Source organism: Pleurodeles waltl, chromosome 5, assembly GCF_031143425.1.
Source record: "Pleurodeles waltl isolate 20211129_DDA chromosome 5, aPleWal1.hap1.20221129, whole genome shotgun sequence".
Classification (NCBI taxonomy): domain Eukaryota; kingdom Metazoa; phylum Chordata; class Amphibia; order Caudata; family Salamandridae; genus Pleurodeles; species Pleurodeles waltl.
Window position 1 is genome coordinate 1,477,146,272 of NC_090444.1, and position 23,494 is coordinate 1,477,169,765.

General features: G+C 40.8%; 1 protein-coding gene across 4 annotated transcripts in view; it reads left to right on the forward strand.

Moving 5' to 3' along the window:
* Positions 1-23,494, forward strand: part of KHDRBS2 (KH RNA binding domain containing, signal transduction associated 2) — a 1,516,682-nt gene that overhangs the window by 978,935 nt on the left and 514,253 nt on the right. For all 4 annotated transcript variants that reach the window (XR_011203853.1, XR_011203854.1, XM_069235755.1 and 1 more), the window contains exon 6: positions 19,060-19,187. Coding sequence is in view for 2 of the 4 variants with exons in the window: in XM_069235755.1 (XP_069091856.1) it covers positions 19,060-19,187 (128 nt within the window). In the remaining 2 variants the exon portion in view is untranslated. The remainder of the gene's footprint in view (positions 1-19,059; positions 19,188-23,494) is intronic.

The following is a 23,494-nucleotide window of genomic DNA, read 5'->3' on the forward strand; positions in this document are numbered from 1 at the left end:
AAAAGAGATATCAGACAGGAACCCCACTTGTTTCCCAATAAGTGCTAGCAAGCCTGTGCAGTCTGAAGACTCATCCAATGCATGGCCCAAAGACTTCAGATTTGAAAGCAGAGACTGGGCCACATACGTGCCACAAACACCAGCCCTTAATGCCATATGAGTCCCAGAATAAGCCTTTTTAAGACTTCCACGTTCTTATCCACCAAATTCCTAACCACTGCATCCTCAACCAGCGAAGTCCGCCCAAATTAACTGGCCACAAAAAAGTCTATAGAGACAGAATTAGGCAGCACCTGGGACATATCTTGCAAAGGATACAACTTAGCCATGAAACAAGGGAGAATAATGTTGCCAGGATCATGTTATTCCCTCTTAACCATCTCCTGTATGTATGGATGAATTGGAACATCAACTAGTACAGTACTTTGAAACTGACGAAGCAGGGAACCAGAAGACATATCAGGAGCCTCACCCTCAGGATCTCCATATAGACCTTGACATGTTTCACCAGATTAGGCAGCAAATCCTGAGAAATATACTTTCCCTTCTGTTCGTCTGTGGTAGAATCTTCTACCTCCGAACTAGAAGAATGAGAACAGTCCTCGGGAAGGGGGGGCCATAGATTTAGGAACATCTGTAATTTCCTAATCAGTTTCTGAATATGTGCATCATCATATCTCATTGGCCACTTAGACTGCCCAAGAGAGAAAGAAGAAGATGAAGGAGAAGCAGAAGTAGAGGAAGACTCCTCCACATGCCTACTCTTACTCATGTTTCCTCATTGGCACCACTACACACCAAAAAGAATAGGTCCGGCACAAACAGCCACACAAAAATCCAAAAGCCGCTAAGTGGTACTCACCCCGCAGGCTGCCACCGTTAAATAATGCAACTGGCCTATTTCATTTAGGAATGTGGGAGAAACGACCAGTGGCCCTGCCCCCAGGAGCCATGACCTCAGAAAGCCGGCCCGAAAACCAAGCCCACTCTCCAAAAGAAACAGCAGCTATGGTGCTCGGCAAAAGGCACACATGACCCATTACCTTTGCCACACAGGACCTAGATGTGCCACTCACCTCCACTACATCCAAAGAAGGTGAGTGGCAACTTTTATGCAAAAGCCTTACCTCTCATGAGTCTGAATTATGAGAGATGCCTGCTTTCAGACACCTCCAGAAGCGTCAAAGCAGGCAGCAACGAAAGAAATGCCTCCAACAGCCTGAGTGGCCGCACCGCCGCAGCGCCGTGTCCCTGAAACACTTTTGAGCCAGAAGGAATGGCCCACCCAGCGGCCAGCCGGCTCTCAGGAACCGCGATGCACAGACCTGCAGACAAGCTGTAGCGTCCGCCTGCAGAAACATCTTCCCCTCGAGGTCATAGGATGAAGAAACATGCCGCTCAAGCCCCGCTGGAGCAACCCACCAGTCCTTGCGTCCCAACACTGCCACGGACAGAAAAAAGATCAGGAGGAATGCTGGAAAGGTGTGTTGTGATGTACTCCCGATGGGGTTGGGGTAGTGCATTCCTTGTCTTCTTTTTTTAGGGTCAAGCGCAAATCACTCTGTCCTTGTTGTTATCTCTCTACGGGCTTGTAACCATGCCCATGTCACGCCCGTCATTTTGGTTGGTTCATGGGCTTGCCTTTTAAAATTCGTTTGATTTAATTAGTGAAAGGCATGCACACGTCATGCCTTTTCCAGTGTTTAGCCTTCCTTGAGCACACCGGCCAACTACTGAAAACATACGAGGCTCCATGTTTTCCGTATGGTTTCTGGACTACTTTTTCTCTTTTTTTCATAGGCAGCACAATCTCGCTAGGCAGTAGTCAAGCGATTTGCATGGCATCGACCCTGTTACATGGATAATTGCACTTTTGCCTGTTGCACGGATAATTGCACTTTTTTCTGTTTCATGGATAATTGCACTTTTGCTGATACTTTTCACTGCAAGCAAACTTCTGTTTCCTTTTGTGTGTTTGCTTTGCGCTCATAGCAGCCGTCAGCTCGCGTATGTGAAACAGTTTTACTTTTCAGTTTATATGGCAAGAAAAGTCTGGTTGGGCGTTTACAATGCTAAAAGCTTTAACTGGAGTAAACGTAAGACCCATTGCATTGCAAATACTTGTTGGTCATGGAGAGAGGTATTTCTCCATATCTAATGAAGAGAACGAGGACTGAGGGTCCAGGGGATAAAGATATTTCTCCTCGTTGCACCCCCCTCACTGTAATTTCCAGGTAGACGTTGCTGTAAAAAAGCACAGTAAAGATGCAGCAATCACACTTTATTAGTGCTTATCCCTTAATTCGTACTATGGATCAATAGACGAAAAAGTTGTTTGTTAATGTGAACACACTACAATTACCTTTAAATGAGCTACTTTTTATGAAATAGGGATTTTCGTGAATGCCACCCAAGTGACTAAAATATACCTCTAACAAAGAAAATTACAATGCAGCACATTAATCCAATACCAAACCAGGTGATTTATTCAAAGCGTGAAACACATTTTAATATTCTTTTACATCCGGAAACAGATAAGGTGCTGTTTCTAAGAACATGGAAGGGCGGCTTGCATCCTGAACCTTTGACTGCAAGGTTCGCTCCGCCTAAACTGTTACATAACCTGGTTAAAATAATTGGTCACTGCGGAAAGGTAATGTGCAGGGAAGCAAAAAGAGGAGCCTAAGACCCATTGATAACCAGTCCTATTTAATTCTGATAGTACCAGTACAGAATTGCCTGGTTCCAATGATTACTGAATTCAGAACAAGGCCTTGAAAAAAAGGTGATATATTACACTTGAAGAAGATACATGGGCAGTTTTTCATATTTTCATTTGTGGTGTCGTAGTAGTCAAGAGGCTATTTGCAGGATCCAGGAGAAGGGGGATACAGGACAAAAGGTGGACAATTAACCAAGCCGCTGACTAGTTGTGGGGCAGATTTAGACTAGGAATTAATTTAGCTAAAGAACAGTCTACATCCCTTCTGGAACAGGCTTTAAATATTTACAGAATTAATCAGGTCTGATCAAAAGAGAAGGAGATAGTTGATTTTAACAGATACAATTCCACCTCCAATCTGTTCGCATTTCATTAAGTGGATAGGGTCTACTTTTTTTGCAGCCAACTTTAGACGGCAAGCCAGTTAGAATGGTACAATCAAATGGCAGGACCTCCTAAAAAGAGGTAATTTAAGTCTGACCTCAGATGCGGTCTTTTTGAACTATTTAAGACGTAATGTTGGGGTCATTCACAACCAAACTCCCCTATGAATAAACAGTTATATTATTCTTCTCTGTTAATATATTGACTAGGGGTACAGCTACTATCTGTAGTGCAGTATTTGTAGTTGTGAGAAATATGTTTTAGGTAGTGCGGATAAGAATTGTGTTCCGGAGTTAAATAATCTTGCTGGGTCTGGCGATCAGTGGACTAATGTGTCCACGCAAGGGATCTATGTATGTTCTCATTATTAAAGGTTAAAATCCAGTTCTGGGTCTACTCAGCCTTTCATCCTTCCAAGGTCGAAAGTTGCAAACAAGGGTGCCATTTTGTTGAATAACAATAAGTATTACATATCTGTCAATAGTATCATGAGATTACTCAGGGAAGAATGCGCCCCCTACAAATAGGCCAGTTATGGTCGTTCAATTGAACTAGGTACACAGGACCGGAAAGCCTAGACTACTACTTCCTTAGAACCATATAGTTATTAATGCATTACCAGCTCCCAGTGACTTGTTCTGCCTTGCCATAAAATCACATCACACATCCAACGGCATGTGCTGCACTTGGATTAAAAACACGCAGTTTACAACTAAGCACTTGCAGCTAACTATTCAATAGCTCAAATTACAGCAGATATAAAAAGACAACCTCACAGTACAAAGTAAAAAAGTACATCCTCACAGCCTCAGATTATCAGATATGAAAGTGAAAATAAGCCCAGGAACGTGTATTCTGAAGCCTCTTACATTTATATGTCTCCTAACTCAAATAGGAACTAACTTTCAAGTTCATAAATCACAAAGTAACAAGATTTGTGATTGATAGTGTCCAAAATCCCATAATCAATTACATGTTCCTAGTTTGCAACAGAAATAAATATTTTTGAAATCGTAGAAAATGGTCTCCTCTGCATTGGAAAGTAGGTCTAACTTTCCACAAATTTGGGGTCAGATGTGCTAGGTAATTTAGCATTTGCAAACCCTGCGAATCATTAAATTACAGGGACCTAGCCAAGACACTTTTCCTTATGTTTCAACTCTTTTTTTGCGATTCTGATTTTCCTATTTTCAAAATGGTCGTAGAAATGATTATGGACTGCAAATTGGTAACATATGTGTTAGAAATGGGGTCTTTGGTTGGCAGTCAGGTTACGCCCTGTCCAAGCAAGGACCGTCACTCTAGTCAGGGTAAAAGAGAATCACCCTCTGCTAACCCCTGCTAAGCCCATTGGTAGCTTGGCATGAGCAGTAGGCTTAACTTCAGAGTGCTATGTGTAAAGTATGTGTACCAACACACATAGTAACTTAATGAAATCACTACAAAATTGACACAACACACGTTTAGAAAAATAGGAAATATTTATCTAAACAAAACAAGACCAAAATGAAAAAATCCACAATACACACATCAAGTTATCAATTAAAAAGCAAAAAGAGTCTTAATGTAGTTTTAAACACACACTAACACTGTTAGCGTGAAAATGTACCTTGGGTGCATCAAAAATAAACCTGCATGGGCGAGTGTGCGTCAAAAAGAGGTTGCGATGCGACGATTTCACTCACTCATGAGATCTTGCATCATTTCTCCTTTCGTCGGGTCGGGCGTGTTGTTTCTTCTGTCTGCAGGAGAGCGATGCGTTGATCCAGTCAGCACTCTCGGGACCGGGCAGGCCTTGCGTTGTTTTTACACGGGCAGCGGTGCTTGCATTGGAAATCCAGACACACGATGATACGAAAAACAGGCAGCGCGGGTTGCGATCTCAGCAGCCTCCGTCAGCGATGCTGCACGCCGTGTCTCCAGCTCGGTGCGTCAATTCTTCGGTCGCGTTTCAGGTGAGTGTTTATTTTCAGCTGCGAATCCGGCTCCGTGTCAATTTCCCAGCCGCAGATCAGTGTCGCCCCGATCTTTTCCCCGCACGGCATCCTGTGCGTGGATTTCTTCCTCTTAGGCTGCCAGCTTCTCCTTTCAGGGTCCCAGTAACTGGGTGGGCACCACAGGGCAGAGTAGGAGTCTATCCAGGGACTCCATGTGCTGGCAGAGAGAAGTCTTTGCTGTCCCTGAGACTTCAAACAACACGAGGCAAGCTCTAAATCAAGACCTTGGAGATCTTCACAAGATGGAAGGCACACAAATTCCAGTCTTTACCCTCTTACTCAGGCAGAAGAAGCAACTGCAGGATAGCTCCACAAAGCACAGGCAGAGCAGCTCCTCTTCGTCAGCTTTTCAGCTCTTCTCCAGGCAGAGTTTCCTCTTGGTTTCCAGAAGTGTTGTGGTTTTGGGTGCCCTTCTCATACCCATTTTGCCTTTGAAGTAGGCCTACATCAAAGGAAAGTCTCTCTTGTTTGTGAAATCCTGCCTTGCCCAGGCCAGGCGCCAGACACTCACCCGGGGGTTGGAGACTGTATTGTGTGAGGGCAGGCACAGCCCTTTCAGGTGTGAGTGACCACTCCACCCCTCCCTCCTAGCACAGATGGCTCATCAGGAAATGCAGATTACACCCCAGGTCCCTTTGTGTCACTGTCTAGTGTGACGTGCAACCAGTCCAACTGTCAAACTGACCCAGACAGGGAATCCACAAACAGGCAGAGTCACAGAAATGGTCTAAGCAAGAAAATGCTCACTTTCTAAAAGTGGCATTTTCAAACACACAATCTTAAAATCAACTTTACTAAAAGATGTATTTTTAAATTGTGAGCTCAGAGACCCCAAACTCCACATGTCCATCCGCTCCCAAAGGGAATCTAATCGGATTAAAAGTTAGCCCCCATGTTAACCTATGAGAGGGACAGGCCTTGCAACAGTGAAAAACAAATTTAGCAATATTTCACTTTTAGAACATGTAAAACACATTTCTCTATATCCAACCTTAACCATATACTGCACCATGCTCTTGGGGCTACCTAGGGCCTACCTTAGGGGTGTCTTACATGTAAGAAAAGGGAAGGTTTAAGTCTGGCAAGTGAGTACACTTGCCAAGTCGAACTTACAGTTTTAAACTGCACACACAGACACTACAGTGGCAGGTCTGAGACATGATTACAGAGCTACCTTTGTGGGTGGCACAACCAGTGCTGCTGGCCCATAAGTAGCATTTGATTTACAGGCCCTGCGCACCTCTAGTGCACTGTACTAGGGACTTACTAATAAATCAAATATGTCAATCATGGATAAACCAATTACATACACATTTTTTAAAGGAGCACTTGCACTTTAGCACTGGTTAGCAGTGGTAAAGTGCCCAAAGTAACAAAAACAGCAAAGTCAGTGTCCAGCACATATCAACAACCTGGGAAACAGAGGCAAAAAGTTAAGCGAGACCACGCCAAGGATGAAAAGTCTAACAGTATGTATCAACTGTTTGAAACTGGAATTCTGGTAACAAACCACTAAACAGTGAGCTATTCTCAAGTTGATGATGGTGACTGAAATGGAGCCTCCTTTATACCTCTTTCTTTTTGGGAATCAAGCTGGCCTCCTCACAGGAAGTAGCGAGTGGTCTAGGGACTTCAGCAAACTGTCACTGAAGTTTTTCAAAATGGAAACCTTTAAAAAAAAAAAAAATGCAGCCCCCTTTCCTGTAAGGACATGGGTTCCTTGCAGGCCACCATCCCTATCATGACAGCAAAACACACGAGGTTGTAAATTGAGATCTACCTAATGAATGATGATTGGGCCGGTCGATCTATGACTTCCTGTGAGCTGATATTTTATGAACCAACCAATTTGCATATAGGTTGGCTCACAAAATAAACTACTTGTCATCAAAAGCCAGTGCACAGTTTTCAACCACTTTTTGCAACCACTATATTAGTAAATAAGGCCCTAGATGTGTGTTCCTTCTTTCAAATTTACCGGCACCTAATGCATCAGCAGCAGCTATTTAGTATTATTAGTGAGCCATGAATCCTGATAAAATGAACTATTTATCAGAACAGTCTGTCAATGGCTAGGATCCTATAAAACTCATGAAATATTAATTATTTGTTACATCTGTGTTTAATGGTAGCCAGCAATGAGCACTGGTGTATGCCATTGCATACCTCAGATAAGCAAGATTATTTATTTAGAGAGGTCATTATCAGTATGGACAGTAATCCTAATCCGTATAATAAATGGAAAGTATGAGGTCTTATTTTCAAGATATGTTTTCTTATGTTTTATGGCCATTTTTGTTAGATTAAACCCGATTCTCTGAGAAATTCAAGGTGCCATTCTATTGTTACATCTACACTTCTACACTGACATCCAACCCTTGGACAATAGCAATGCTATATTTCTATCTACAGATCTGTGTGATTGATAACAACAAACATTACAGAATAGGCTATCCTTATATATTCTAGGACTAGAATATTTTGTTAATCAACTATTTTCTGACTTTGCCATTACCCTCCTTTTATTGGGCTAGCGGTGCACAGTTCCGTTCCTAGAGATACCTTGATTTCATCACATGGCCTAGCCACAAATCTGCTGCATGAATCTAATCCAGCCTGACTGTTCAGTCGTGTTCCTTGCTTACTTCAGACTGAACAATGCAGCAAGGTTACACTAAACATACATTTTCCCTACAGAGACACCCTTCTTTGTCTCTTTGTAAGTATGTTAGTCTCACTAGTTCAAATTGGATCGAATTGGGTTGTTGTGGTACATATCATCGTGAAACAGCAGTCTATACATGTTGATTCCTCCTGGTCTAAAAACATAATAAAACAAAGACTTTGGATATATAATAACAAAATGAACACTGACTACTTCATCTTCCTAATGATAAAATGTCTGAGACCATTGATTAGATAACTCCAGTAGAACAACAGAAGATGTCTTCTAAATAAAATCACTCACCTTCATTTTAAATGGAGCCGGCAGGTTACTTCCTGAAAAAATGATATGTATCCTTTACTCTGATCACACAAAAGCCTTTTTAAGAGAGAATATCACACTTCCATACGTTTGTCAAATTTGTGCTTAACTCACTCACTGTGTTAGTCTAATGTTCAGAAAAACTCTACAATCAGCCCTACCATTAAAGTCTACATTGGACGTAAATATCATGAGGCAAATCCACAATGCATTTAGCAGGTCTGAGATGAATTTAGGCATGCAGAGTGCATATATTATGAGTCTAAACCACCGTTCGGTATTCATACAAGGTGACTTTACACCCACATATATAGGGTCACAAGTGTTATTACCTCTTTTTGGTCTCAGGAGTGCCCAGGTAAATGAACAGCGTTAATCTTTCCAGTGTGTGGATAGTCACAAAGAGTTGAAAGACACTTTCTCACCTTGAAGCATTCGGGGAATGAGGGGAGTACCTCACAGTTTGTTGGTGACTGTGGAATGCCTTTCTGCCAAAGAACAAGTACCTGTGGAGGATCCTAACAAGGTTAGCAAGTGCACATGTACTTGTTTGCCCATTGATACATTTTATGTTGGGAGGAAATTCTCTTTTAGCATGGTCACATCCAGTTTGTTTGCTGAACTTTATCAATGGCATGTAGACTCTGCACACTGGAACACTGTTATCCAGTGCCCAGTGTATGTACTTTGACTGCTAAAATATGCAGAAATTGGCCAATCCCTTTTAGGTTTAGTTGCCTCTTCTATAAGGCTATGGTATAAAGTGCAAAAATACATCCAAGGTATGCAAAGGTAAATGTCACCAGAGGGCTGCAGCACATATTGTGCCATCTACTAGCTAAACATGGCTTCAGGCCTTCCAATATAGCTTGACTCAGCCAGTGTAAAACCTGTGGTTCTGTCGGTTACAGTAACTAGGTCCTACAAATATTTTCACCGTGGCAGGCCTAGGTAAACCATGTAGAAAACCAGAGTGCAGATCAAAATAGTAATACTGCTATCTCAGGAAAGGGACCAGCTAGAAAAATACTTAAGCCACTAATTGTATTAGTTTTTTTGAAAATCCAATTTAGATTGTTAATAAATATTAAATGAAAGTAACTTTTACAAAAATTACCTTTTCCCAGCCTGTGCCTTTAGAAGGCTAATTAGCATTTTCCTCTGATAGATGGCCAACCTGAACATGGCCTAAATGTGGTGTGAGTGAGGTGTGAACTTCCGTTCTGAAACTAAACTATAGGTCAGTTTGATTGACATGTTGGTCTGATTGGACTGATATGACTCCTCTGAATTTTGGGTAATATTCAGGATGGGCTGTGGTCATCCTTTTGATACAACACTGTCAAATCCTGCCTGACAGGTCTGTCTGAAGCACATGTAAAATTAGTCAAACAGGACCAGATAACAATTATTGTGTATCTCGTGTTTGGACACTGAGGGACCTTGTTTTCTTCTACTACACTTTGTCTCCTGTTTTGTTGTGGGTTCAGGGCCTGCCTCATCTACATTTTAGTGGTAGATGTGGGGAAAAAATTGTGTTTTTTCTATGACACACCCATACACGCCTCAGCCCATAGAACCCACATTTAGTGTGGCTGAAGGCTTTGGACATCTTTGAATTGACCATGCACATTCTGGGCCGGGCAACAGTAAAGAAAAAAGGATCTACTGAAAACGTGGGCAGGGTTACCCCATTGTTTAAGGAGTGCGCCCACATGCAAGTGGCAACCTCAATTGCGGAACCCCCAAGGTACTATCTTAAGGACACTCTCAAGACATGTGGAGGGACAGAAGAAGGACTTCACCTGCTGTTTGACACCTGTAAGGGACCTGACAGTCTGAAACTACCCACATATGTACTCGGGATTATGAAGTGGACTACAAGGGTCAGTTTGCCCACTTCCTGTGTGGCTTCAGAGAAACAATAATTTGCAAGATGTTTTTTTCCTAAAATGCCCTGTTGATCAGTAGCAACCCGACCTTGCTGTAGGCCTCTACCTGAAATTCAGCGAACCAAAAACCTCTTCTGAGATTCTGGGGGCCTTAGAAGTGTAGTTCTGTGGTTAGTGGGACACAAGAAGAAAGTTTAGGAACTTTTAAAAACTTTTTCACCAGAGGTTCTGTGGGACCCATCAGAAAAAGTATTGGACTGGCAATTCTACAGTGTAAAATTGGATTTCAGATTTGTCCTGCTCCAAGGTCCTTGACATCTGAAAATAATTTTTGAGCACCAAATCTCCAAAGCTAATGGGAGCCAGTTGGACCAGCCGGCTTCAGGCATCCAGCCTTTAGTTCCACAACTGTGGCTACCGGTTAAGCTGTGACCTGCTTGGGGAGGATTTTTCATTCAAAAAGTAAAAATATTACATTTATTTGCTGGGACACATAGGATGTTTTAATGCTTTCCTTTAAAAAATTGATAGAGTTGTTTTTTTAGAAGCTGAATTTAGAAACTTTTTTGAACTTCTTATCTTACAGACCTTCACCGGGACCCATGTTCCATCACGGTTGGCCCCAAATGTATTTCTTTCTTTCTTTCTTTCTTTATTTAGTTATTCAGATTAAAATTGAAATCAATACATAAAAATAACAAAACATCTTCATCGCTTTTAGAGCTTGCACAATACAATTATGAAATAAAAGCAGCCATTTCATCCCAAACACTACATCTACCATAATTCTTAAAACAGTGTAGGCTAAACATTATACAATATGTTTTACAAGATTAAAGTACAAAGTTAGAGGCACTTGGATGACCTTTCCTCTTTCTTTTAGCCCACTTGCACCAGATTGATTGAAGAAATTTCAATACTGAACAGACTACACAAATGCTTGTAATAATTCTTCATATTCTTAAAGCAAATTCATAGTTTCTAATTCCCAAAACTGTACAAATGCAGAAAACTCTCTTTCTTGTAACCCTTGCATATTATTCTTATTCTTATTCTTATTGCTATTCTTCTTCTTATTATTATTATTATTATTATTATTTCATAATTATTATTGTTATTGTTATTGTTGTTATTATTGTTATTTTGTAAAGAGCACAGCTAGCCAAATATGGTTTCTCAGCACTAAACCATGGAAACAGTAGAAGTCAACTCCTAGATTAAAATAGGCACATTGTCAGGTTCTTGCGAAGAGCAAGGAGTGTGGAACAGTTTCTTAAGGTAACTGGCAGGAAATTCCTAAGCTTGGAACCCAAAACTGAAAATGAACAGCCACCTATTCGGGTCAAGTGAAACCTAGGGCCATTACATAGTGCTAGGTGCTGGGATCTTAAGAAGTGGGCCGGTAAATATTGCAGTATTAGCTCCTGAATGTAGCGTGGGCTAACTTGCATTCTAGATTTAAAGAAATAGCACAATTCCTTAACTTGAATGGGCAGTCGAAGTGAACTTTGGGAGATGGAACAGAAGCCATGCCGCAGCATTCTGAACAGGTGGCGAATAGAAGCTTGCTCAATGCCTAGGTAAAGAATGGTACCATAATCCAAACTGGACAGGATTAAGGCTTGGATTATTATTTTTTAGGCCGGCAGAGGGCGAATCCAAATAATTTTCTTCAGCTACTTGATTATGATAAAAACAAGTCGAAGTCACCTTCACCACCTGAGGAGTCATTGAAAGATGTTCATCAAGTTGGAATCCCAAGTTCTTAACTTTGGGAGACAGAATAGGAAAGGGCATCCAAATGGTAATCAACCTCAATATCCCCGGTTAAAATGGAAGGGTCTTGTTCTGATGATAATCAAAAGATGACTTGTGTATTGTCTACATACGAAAAAAGGGTCGGTCCGCAGCTCTCCACTACTTCTGCAAGTGGGTGGACATAAATGTTAAACACCAGCGGACTGAGCACTGAGCCCTGTGGGATGCCAGATGTTAAACACTGTCTACCACGTACTGCACTGACCGAGAATACCTGAAAAGTCTGATTTGGAGGAATGAGGTTAACCAAACCAGTGCCATTCCTTCAAGTACTAACGCTGAAAGTCTCTTGATCAGGATGGGGTGGGGCACAGTATCAAACACAATGCTCAAATCAAGTAGAATGAGAGTCACAGTTCTTACCTCATCCAAGAGCTTTCAAAGATGGTTCGTAACTCGTAGGAGGGCGGATTCCATACTATGTCCTGCCTTGGACCTGGATTGTGAAGGATGAAGAAAGCTTAGATTTTCCACATGAGACATTAGTGAGCAATTTACATGTTTTTCCAAAGCCTTGGAGAGGCAGGGCAACAAGGAAATGGCCAAAAATTCGACCAGGTGTTAGGGTCCAAGTTTCCTTTCTTTAGAAGTGGGAGCAACATGGCCTATTTCCAGAAAGCTGGAACAAAACACTCCTGAAAAGAGGAGTTAAGAAGATTCACCACTACCTGAAGTAGATCCAGATTCACAAAGCCAAACCTAGCAGATGGTAAGGAGTCCAATGGCAAGCCATATTTAATAGACTTTAGAGCACCCAGAAACGAGGTGACGTCCAACAGAGACCATGACCTCAGTTTGGCACTGAAGAGGATTAGATAAAGGCCTGGTGTTGTTAGATGTCATGAGTCAGATTAGTGCCATCGTCCAGACTACCAGGATGCAATGCCATTTCAGTGCCACCTGAGTCCTTAATCAGTTGTGACTGGATATCAGCTATCTTTTTTGTAAAAGACAGGGCCAATTCCTCATACTGAGATTGTGATAACAAAGGCGCTGGAGGCATTTATCTAGAGTCAGAAAGCTCCTTAATCATGTTAAAGAGTGTCTTCTGACAATTTTGGGCCTTAATAATTTTTATCAGAATTGAAAAGCGTATGCGTCTACTTACAGAGTCCATGATAGAGAATTATAACTTTCCAGCACAAGGCTTTTAAAGTCACATCATAGGATCTTTTCCAAATCCTTTCTAAAGCCTTACAGTGTTTTTTCTCCAGCTGCAGTATGTCATTAAACCATGGGGCTGGTGGGAAAGTTGTAGCTGAAAGTCTGGAAAAAGCATCTACAATAAATGTTCCTCACTCTGGACTCCCAGGCACCCTATTAGACAGTAAAGTAAATGAGGCAAATTGAAGAATACCTAATCTGAGCATTATGTATAAAGTCCTAGTCAAGGACAGGTTAATATGATCCAAAATCTCCTCAAATTTGAAGTCAAATTAGAATGAAAAGAAGCAGTCAGAAAGGCTCCTCAATGGAATACGGGGTAACAAAGACCCAAGCACTAAATGCTAGTACCTCTTTTTCACAATTTTGAAGGCACCAGTTGCAAGGAATTCACCCACTAATCACCTAATCTCAGGTTAGCTAAACCACACTTAATGTACCCAGTCATGGGATCTAGTATGTAATCGAGCTAGCAAAAGTGTCTCATAAGTCATCTCTACGACAAAGTAGGTCACTTGTGGTCCAGATGCAAATCCTGTATAAAATAGGCCTCAGATTTGTAATATGGACAAGTGATCTCAACCCTAAATCAAGCAGTAATGGAATTAACGCGATGCTCAAAGGAAGTTTCAACAATGAACTAATGAATCCATTCTCTACTTTACCTTAAACATTCAAGTTACAGTTGCCTCACAACCCTGAACAATTATAGCAGCACCCACTGCCTGTGCTGTGTAAATTGGGGAACATCCAGAGCAAAGACTCCGAAACAATGACCTACGGTCTTAACCCAAGCGGAACCACACTTGCGTTAACGACTCCAGTTTTCTCTTCCTTAACCACACATATGCTGAACAACACACATGCATTGTTAAGGCAGAGAAAAAGGGAGAGTGCATTGGAAGAGGATGCAGAGAGATTGGTCAGGCCAGGGCAGGGCTGGGGAATAGTTTTTAGGGGTGGGGTGGATTAAGGGCTTGAGGTGGGGGGAAGTTGGGGTAGTTAGTTTTTTTAGGTGTGGGGCGGGGGAATCAGTCTAGTTCTGGATTTTAGGGGCGGGGATCAGGGCAGTTCTGTTTTTAGGGGTGGGGGTCGGGTAGTTTTGTTTTGGGGTGGGGGTACTTTTGTTTTTGGGGGTGGGGGAAGTTTGTTTTTGGGGATGTGTGAGGGGTCGAGGTAGTTTGGTTTTTGGGGTGAGGGGTCAGAGTAGTTTGGTTTTTGGGGTGGGGTGGGAGGATGGGGTAGTTTGGTTTTTGGGGTGGGGGTCGGGTGGTTTGGTTTTTTGGGGGTGGGGATCAGGGTAGTTTGGTTTTTGGGGTGGGGGTCCGGGTGGTTTGGTTTTTGGGGGTGGGCGGGTCAGTGTCGTTTGTTTTTTTGGTGGGGGAGTCGGGGTGGTTTGGTTTTTGGGGTGGGGGATCGGGGTGGTTTGGTTTTTGGGGGTGTTTAGTTAGTGTTTTGGGGGGTGGGGGCCTTGGGGTAGTTTGTTTTTTGGGGCTGGGGGTTGGGATAGATTGGTTTTTGGGGGTGGGTGTTAGGGTAGTTTGGCTTTTGGATGTGGGTGTCAGGTAGTTAGTGTTTTTAAGGGTGTGGGGGTCAGGGTAGATTGTTTTTTGGGATGGGATCAGGGTAGTTTGGTTTTGGGGGTGGGTGTAGGGGATCAGGTAGCTAGTGTTTTTTGGGGTGGGGGAATCAGGGTAGTTTGTTTTTTGGGGCAGGGGTTTGGGGTAGTTTTGTTTTTGGGGGTGCGGGGATCGGTAGTTTTATTTTTAGGGGTGGAGTCAGTTGTTTTTAGGGTGGGTGGGTGGTCAGAGAAGGTTTTAGGGCTCAGGATGGGTGGGGGGTGTTGGGGAACTTTTGTTTTTAGGGGCAGGGATCAAGGTAGTTTTAGTGTTGGGGTGGGGTACTTCTGGGCCTTAGGAAAGGTGGGGGGTCACATGCTAGAACCACGCATTCCTTTCCCACACATGTCTTTAGTAGGCATGCTTTTACAATGAAAGATCGATGTAAAGGCATGCGTGGTAAAGGCATTCATGGCAACAACTTGGTTGCAGTTCCGACCGCGTTGTTCAGGCATGCGTGGGTCCAGCATTCATTGTTCCATCATACATTTGTACAAATTAGCAAACCTATGAGTAGCAGCCATCAAATGTCCCAAGGTAAGCACATTTTTTGTGATTTGTGCCTGCAGTAAATGGGAAGTTGAGAGACTGACCCCAAGATAATTAAATTCCAAGAGACTCACTAAAACCTTATATTCAAGTGAAGCCATACCCTAGCCCTTTTGTACATGTTGAAAATCATACATTTAGTTTCTGAAATAGTGATTTCCAACCCATATAGCGATCAAAACAAGTTAAACCTCTCCAATAAGATTTAGAGGTGATTGGAGGTGCTTAAAATGTTTGAACATCAAATGTGTACCGTACAGAAATAGGGTTGGAACCTTCTCTTGTGCTAATTGCAGCAAATCATTATCAAACTCAACTAAATAATCAAAACAGCTATTATATTAATAAACAGCAGAAAAAGTGTAGATGTCCAAAAACAGCCTGACACGCTCCTCTCCTAACAGGAATCTTCTTGGTATGTTCTTCTTTTGAGTCCCACATCTCCTGAGAAAAATTGTTTGTGAGATCCTCCTAGACCTTGGATCTTGTGACCAGGTCAAAGGCAGCTTGTTAATAGACAAAAGCAACATGCATGCTGCCCAGATTGATATCTACTCTCTTCACTGTATCACAAAAAAGCAAAACTCCTGGTCTACAGAACTGTTTTTTGCTCTAACGCCTACCTTAAAATAGCTAACTAGATCATTCTCAGATATCCATGCTGAAAGCTTTTTGAGGAGCTGTGTGCTCAATGAGACTAAAAGGGAAGTAATTTCCTGGCTGGCCACTGATTCTCTTTTTATAAAGTTGAATTTTCCCAGCACCTTTCCAAGAATCAGGATCAAGTGAACCAACCGCTACATTGTTTGTCAAATTTTCAACACAATATCTTCAAATCAAAATTTTAGAACAAAACAAATCTGATAGAATTGTGTCTGATCCTAGGGCCTTCCATTTTTTGTGCTTAAATAAAATTCAGTTTCTCATCCAGAAAGAAATTGACTATATCTCTAGTACCCATATAAAAAACAAGAGGGCTCATTATAACCCATCTTAAAGTTAAACTCATGTACTCAGTTGTATGTGAACTTCAGGCCATACTATGCACCAGAACCCTCTGCACCACACTTTGCTTTAACAGCATCTAACAAATCTTACTTGCATTAACAATATTTTTGTAAGCAGACCTTGTATTGCCCTTATCTCTAGTTTTAATATCCGAAATAAGACCCTTTATAGTCATTTAGCAAAGGGTGTTAAACCATCCTTGGGATTTATGAATCTATCTCTGGCATTTTATTTTTTAAAGCATTGCCTCAAAAGGCTAAATAGAGTTTTGCAAATATCAGTTCATGCAGTTATGCAAAATGGCATATCACAAAAAGAAGCGAAAGCAGTAATTAATGATGTCTATATGTCATGGATTGTGTTATGTGAGGAAATTACATCCACCCTTTACATTTTCTGAATATTGTCAGAAAATACTGTAGCTCTAGCTAATGAATAGGAAGGGTTCAAAAAGTCCCTAATGTGATTTTAGAGACAATGGATCGTGATACACCAATGTGTGTATATATACAGACCATGGTCTGTATATATACAGACCAATATGTAAATCAATGTGATGGTTATATTATTCATGTGAAACAAACATAATCTGGTATCCTATTCATACTTTGAAACAAATTATAGTTTCCTATTAAACTCTTTTCACAATGCAACACGTTTAGAACTATTTACAATGATTGCATGTTTCTAATCATAATGGATATCTGATGGACAGGGATTGTAAAGCTCTTTGGAAACACTGGGTCTTCTTATGAACATTTATAACTAATTAAAGCAACATATTTATTTCATTGACTTTATGCTTTTTAAAAGTGTGAAAGTCTGGCTACGAGGGATAATATTTGAATTTATGGATTGTGAAATTGTTAATATGATTTGCAATTTTAGGATTTCATTAAAATAGTAAGGTAGAATAATAAAACATTAACATCAAAACGTAATAAATGCAATGAAAATAGTGGGCATTTGTTATATTGGTATTATTTACAACTTCTATGTTAGTGCTTACAGTTAAATGTATGGTATTAATATGTGATACAGCACTAAACACTTCTGATATGGAAGTCAATAGGAATAGATTATGTTGTAAAATAGAGCAAATTAATCTGGATTAAATTTGATCTTCCTCTAAATTCTGGCAACATGCTCCACATATATGCTTATTTAAGCACACAGAACATCTGTTTAACACTTTACATCGTCTTGTACAGCCTATATTGGACAGGATGATTTAAAAAACAGCATCTTAAAGTCCTTGAAGTCTTAAACGTTTCTATATTAAGAACTATTTGCAAATTTGATATACTGTGTTTGTTACCCCTCTTTTTTCCAAATGTATAAAATTTAACACTTTGCATGTCTTTATTATTGAGTATAGGCAAGTGCCAAATGTGTGTTTACTGTGAATTGTGTGGGAAGTAAAGCAAGTCCCTATCACATTTGCCTCACTGGTCTTCTTTTGCACCGTCTTCTGGGTTGGCAGGGGCTCCTGTCCTTCCTGGAACTTCTGTCGACTTCTGGACTTGGTCTCCTTCCTTTGCAGGTCTTCAGGTCCAATAATCCAGCAGTTGTTCTTTGCAGACTTGGTTGGCTGCTGCAAGATCCCAAAAACGATGTGTGATGTGTCCTAAGGAAACTTGCAGTATTTTACTCCTGCTTTTCTGGGCTCTGGGGTGGGATAATTTACTTACCTTTACTGTATTCTTACTCTCCCAGCGATTCTGCACACACTACACTTGTCTGGGGGGAATTTGTGATTCACACTCCACTTTTTTAGTATATGGTTTGTGTTGCCCCTAGACCTATTTTCTCCCATTGCATTCAATAGGATTTCCTACTATTTGCATTATTCTATGACTATTTACTTGTCTGATTTTGGTGTCTAGTGTATATATTGTGTCTAATACTTTCCTCCAGAAGGAGTATTGTCTCCAAGATATTTTTGGTACTGTGTCACCCAATAAATACCTTAATGTTTGGTAACAGTGTTGTTTTTACTTGTGTATAAGTACTGTGTAACTATAAGTGGTAGTGCAGGAGCTTTGCGCTGCTCTGCTATAGGTACCTCTATCAGCCTAAGCTGCTAGAACACTACGACTTCACTAATAAGGAATAACTGGACCTGGTATAAGGTGTAAGTACCCAAGGTACCCACTACGAACCAGGAGCCGGATACGTAATTAGCCACCAAATGTATATGCTGAGGAAGAGCTGAGAAACAGAGGCGTTTATGAGGGATATAGACAAGAAGTAACAACCAGGAGGGAACCTTTATGGACAGATTGTGTTTTTTATGTTATCGTCTGGACATGTGACACACGGTAGGAATGGGGCTAATTGGACATTTCTGTCTTTGGAAATGTTGGATTTGAATCGCATGTTTGAGGAATTGCAAAGAATAAAATATTCATCATGTCTTTAAAAAGTTCAGCATATTCCCGACATCTTACAGTGCCATTCCAAAAGGTTGGTTGCTCAAAGTTTAAAATTATGCTGCAAAAATTCCACCAGTCTTCGAAAACCTCAGCATAAACTTGAACATAATATAAGCATTCTACAGCCTTATTTTGTGAAGATCCTGTTAAACTGCTAGCTTATTGATGGCTAGCCCGAGACATACATTCCACGACTCCTGCAGCCCTTCAAGCACATCGACGCACCGAGGACACCACTACTCAGACCGGGGGCTTTGTGTGTATATAAGGTGGCCAGCCTGGTGAAATTTCTAGAGGGCGCCTCGATATACTTTTCAAGCAGCTATCGGGATATGGGGTTTTGCCACGTTGCTTAAATGAGGAGTTTCCTCATTCCACGTACATACCAGTCTGTTCATTCACCAGCTATTTTTTGTGAATAATAATTTGCTATTTAATATTGGTCTTGCCGAACGTCACTGGGGATGTTTTTTTTTTTCTTTCAGGACTACAACGATGAAATCCGTCAGGAGCAACTGAGAGAATTGTCTTTTTTAAACGGATCTGAGGACTCAAGCAGAGTTCCTGGCTTACGTGGAAGAGGCATTCGAGCAGTAGTGGCGCTTTCGTCCAGGTTGGTTGTTCTACATTTTTAATTCCAGATAAGGTCCTGGCTGCAGCCTGTTAACCAAAATTGTCTCTCGAACAAAGAGAAAACCGTATGAAACTACTGGAAGACGTCTATTGATATAACATTAGCACAGATTAACAGATTTTTGCATATCATAAGATTTACGATTCCCATGGCTCGTCTGCACTGAAAATATAATTAGGCCGGTGACACGTGTCTAAATGACAATTTTTTTTTAAGCATTCAGGGAGCCAGAAGCAGTCCTGGCAACAATGATCAAACTAACACTGCCTCTCCCTCTCTTTCTACATATTCTCTCACTCTCCTCTTTTCTCTCCCTTTCCTCCCATCTACATAGTCTCGCACTCTCCTCCTCTCGCTCTCTTGAAACCCTCTGTGCAGTTAATTTTGGAGAAGTGAAGAAAGTGGCCGAGGTACCAGCAGTTTCCCAGGTTTTCAAAACTGGCCCCTAGTGGCCGCCGCCTACAAGGGAAATGCTTGATAGGATAAGAGGGAAGTCCATTCTCAAATTCATTTGTTTTGGTTTCTAGTATCAACAGACGCAGAAAAATATATTTACTTGGACGCATTTTCGAATTATATTTTCAGAATTTGGGTAACTGTAGTATCAATATGGAATGTTGCATTGACATTATGGGCCTGATTCTAACTTTGGAGGACGGTGTTAAACCGTCCCAAAAGTGGCGGATATACCACCTACCGTATTACGAGTCCATTATATCCTATGGAACTCGTAATACGGTAGGTGGTATATCCGCCACTTTTGGGACGGTTTAACACCGTCCTCCAAAGTTAGAATCAGGCCCTATGTTTGTTACACACGGTCTTAATTGTCTGATCAGCCATGGCAGTGATGTAACATAAAATGTGTGGGACTCCCTGCAGAAGGTGAAGGAGTCCCTGAGTCTCCCGTATGTCACAGACATTCACTGACCTTGGGAGGAATGGCACCCTGCTTGACGGATTCGGATTCACCTGAAGGGCTGGGGCCCACTGCACCGCAGGGGCTGCAGGGGCTTGCATTACGCTCTGATGGCGGGGCCTTTTTAAGGTGGCACCATGGAGAGAGGCGGGGACCCTGATGTTGCGGGAGAAAAGGAACTTGATTGCAAACCCAGAGATGGATGTCCTTAGAGCAGTGGTCTCCAAACCTTTTAATGCCACCCCCCCCCCCTGTTGAAAAATTAATTGGGCCCCCCTCAGAATTTTTCACAATTATTTTATAGAGATGTCAATGTTTAAATATGTCTAGACCTATTTCAACATTGCAGTTAAGTAGTGTTACCTTTTTAAAAATGCAATAAGGTTTCTTCTTAAAGCAAAGCACTTTGGCCCATATTTATACTTTTTTTACCGCCACATTTGTGGCATTTTTTGACGCAAAAGCTGCGCAGACTTACAAAACACAATTGTATTTTGTAAGTTTGCACCGATTTTGCGACCAAAAACTACGCAAATGCAGCGCTAAAAAAGTATAAATATGGGCCTTTACCTGTATAATGCTTCTTTTGGCCAGAGCCTGGCGCCCACCACCCCCCCCGGATCACTTGAGACCCCTTTTAACCACCCAGTTTGAAGACCCCTGTCCTAGAGTCTCCACATACGAGCTGGAATCCCACTTTGTGGCAGGGTTTTTAGCTCATGTCGTGCTCACTGCGTGATAGTTGATCTTGTACGTGTACAGAGCCGATATCAAGTGACACTTTCTGGCGCTATGTAAGTTGGGAGGTATGACATTGATAGATGTCACACAACTGTAAAAAAAAATTGTTGTTAAGAGAAAAGCCTGATTTTTCTTTAGTGCATAAACTACCCCGGTGAGAATAAAATGGCCGTATATCCTGCATAATTTTGCATATTATATCAATGTGTTAATTTGCAGTACATCTTAAATCAGGAAAATGCTGTTTCTACTATACAAATGAAAGCAAGATATACATATTGGCCTTTGCTACGGTAAACAATAACTACAAGAGAAATGTGTGAATTAGAGTCAACCTAATGGTTTAATTAATATACCCTTTTAATATTGTAGATGTATATACCTGATATATGAACGACAAAAATGGTTAATAAATGACATGCAACATCGGTGTAATGTCCTCATCTTCCTTAACTTGTCACAAGAACCTTATATATAAATTGGACTGCAGAGAAAATATGCACCCTAAACCTATTGATTTGTAATCGTCAGGCCCCAGTTTGCAGATATAGCTTCTTAAGTAAATCAGGATACATTTCTTTAATTTCCAAATACAATAAAGCAACAACAAACATGTCTAAAATTATCTACCACAAGTATTATTTCAAATTTGAATATGCACCAATTAATCCTCATATTTACTCACTTTCCTCCTGTTAGCGCGTCAGAGCCTTAATAAGTAAACTTACAAGGAGACGCGTCAAGGTCGACAAACCTTTGGACCACGTTTGGGGACTTCCCAGTACGAAATATTTTCTTGCCGTCACCAGATCAATAAATCAATTAACAATCAATAATGGCAATTACTAATCAATAAACATTTAATAAGAATCAATAACTTGTACACACCATGCCCCTTCAGTCATGAATAACCACACCAGTTTAGTTAAGTGTTAGGACATTTATTTCCCTATTAGTTACAATCTAATATCATATCTATTAGTCTCAATAACAACAACCCACGTCAAACAATACGAATTAGTAATTGGAGTACAACTTAATCAAAACATAAACTATATTCATTCAATATTTAGGCACATCATTATTATGAATCAACTTATCAGAGTTTCATTAGTACATGGATCTACAAAAGCAAGAGCTCAGTCATTTGTCTATTTGCACAAAATATTAGTGAATGCCTTAACTAACCTCAAATTAGCATTAGCATGTTGGGATTCCTGAAAAATATTTTAGTGAACACGAATTTAGAAAACATCTATGCCAAGGCCTCCATCAAAATAGCAGATGGTACCTAGAAAGGAAAGGCAAACAGACAATCACAATTTGCATTGGATAGTTACCAATTCAACAGATCAGCAAACAGCGTCAGTCTTGATCCTCAGGACATCAGTCGATTCACCATCAGCAAATATAGGATGGGGAAAAGTCTTTGGCATTAAGGTAAAGTAAAGTCTCTTTCAAGACACATAAGATAGTATAGCTAGGGAATGATCACTTCCCTCAGATAGAGGAGAAGTTAGCATCAGGCAAGAATGGGGTAGAGGATGGTTTAAAATACTCAGACTAAACTCCGGAAAATGTCCTAGAGGAAAAGAATAAAAAATGGAGATGGCGAAGTCGAATAAAGAAATTGGCTTGGAGAAAAAATGGAAGAATGGGGTAATTTCTTCTCGAGTCACGCCATTAAATCAAAACTGTCTAACTATTCCCTAATTCCTCATTGGATAAAGTTTGGTGCATTATTATCTCTGTCCAATAATTTGGTAAGCACCTTACTAGAATTTTCCACAGTTCACAGTTCCCATGTCGCTGATTGGTCCATGTTATTGACGTCTTCAATGGTTGGAATGTCAGGTAGAAAATGTTACACTTCTCGCTCCAGTCAGTGTCTTCATTGTCTTCTCCTAGTACGGTTAACCTTGCACCTGTTACGAAGTTGGTTCTCATGAGAAAGAATTTACTATGGTTATACACATAGAGCTCTTGGAAAAGTACAGCTTTGTGTCCTTCAGAAAAAACAGCACATTACACGTTAGAAAATACAATTAAATATGAGGCCAGACAGGTAGGCCCAAACCCTTGCTAAGCTAAAGCCCTTCTTGTTAAGTAAAGCAACTCTCAACACATAACTCTAATTATGATATACTAATACAAATTCAAACATTATTTTATAAAATTCAGAATTAATAAGTCTTTTCATTAGTCTTCGTATACATTGGTAGCCACTCCCTGTGGGCACATTTCAAGTGCATGCATTATTTTTCTATGTTAACACATTTTGTATGCATCTTCATCACACAATATATTGCAAGTTTCTCTTATTAATATTGCTTTTAAAAGACACACTCCAACACTCCTCTTTCTAAATAAAGGGCCCTTGATTTTAGGTACCTTGTTAGCAGCACGCAGAGACTTAAATGTAACCCAGAGCTTACGTTGGTCGTAAATCTGACCTGCGTCTTTGGATTAAGAGTTTGGCATACACTGCAGCCTCAGAGGAAGAACTTCAGGATTCGAAGAACTTTTTATAGGTTACTTATCTGTACTGAGAGGATTGATCCATAGTGTGCACAATCTCTATAAGCTACCAAAACAACTTTGTCTCACCTTTACAGACAGGACCCAT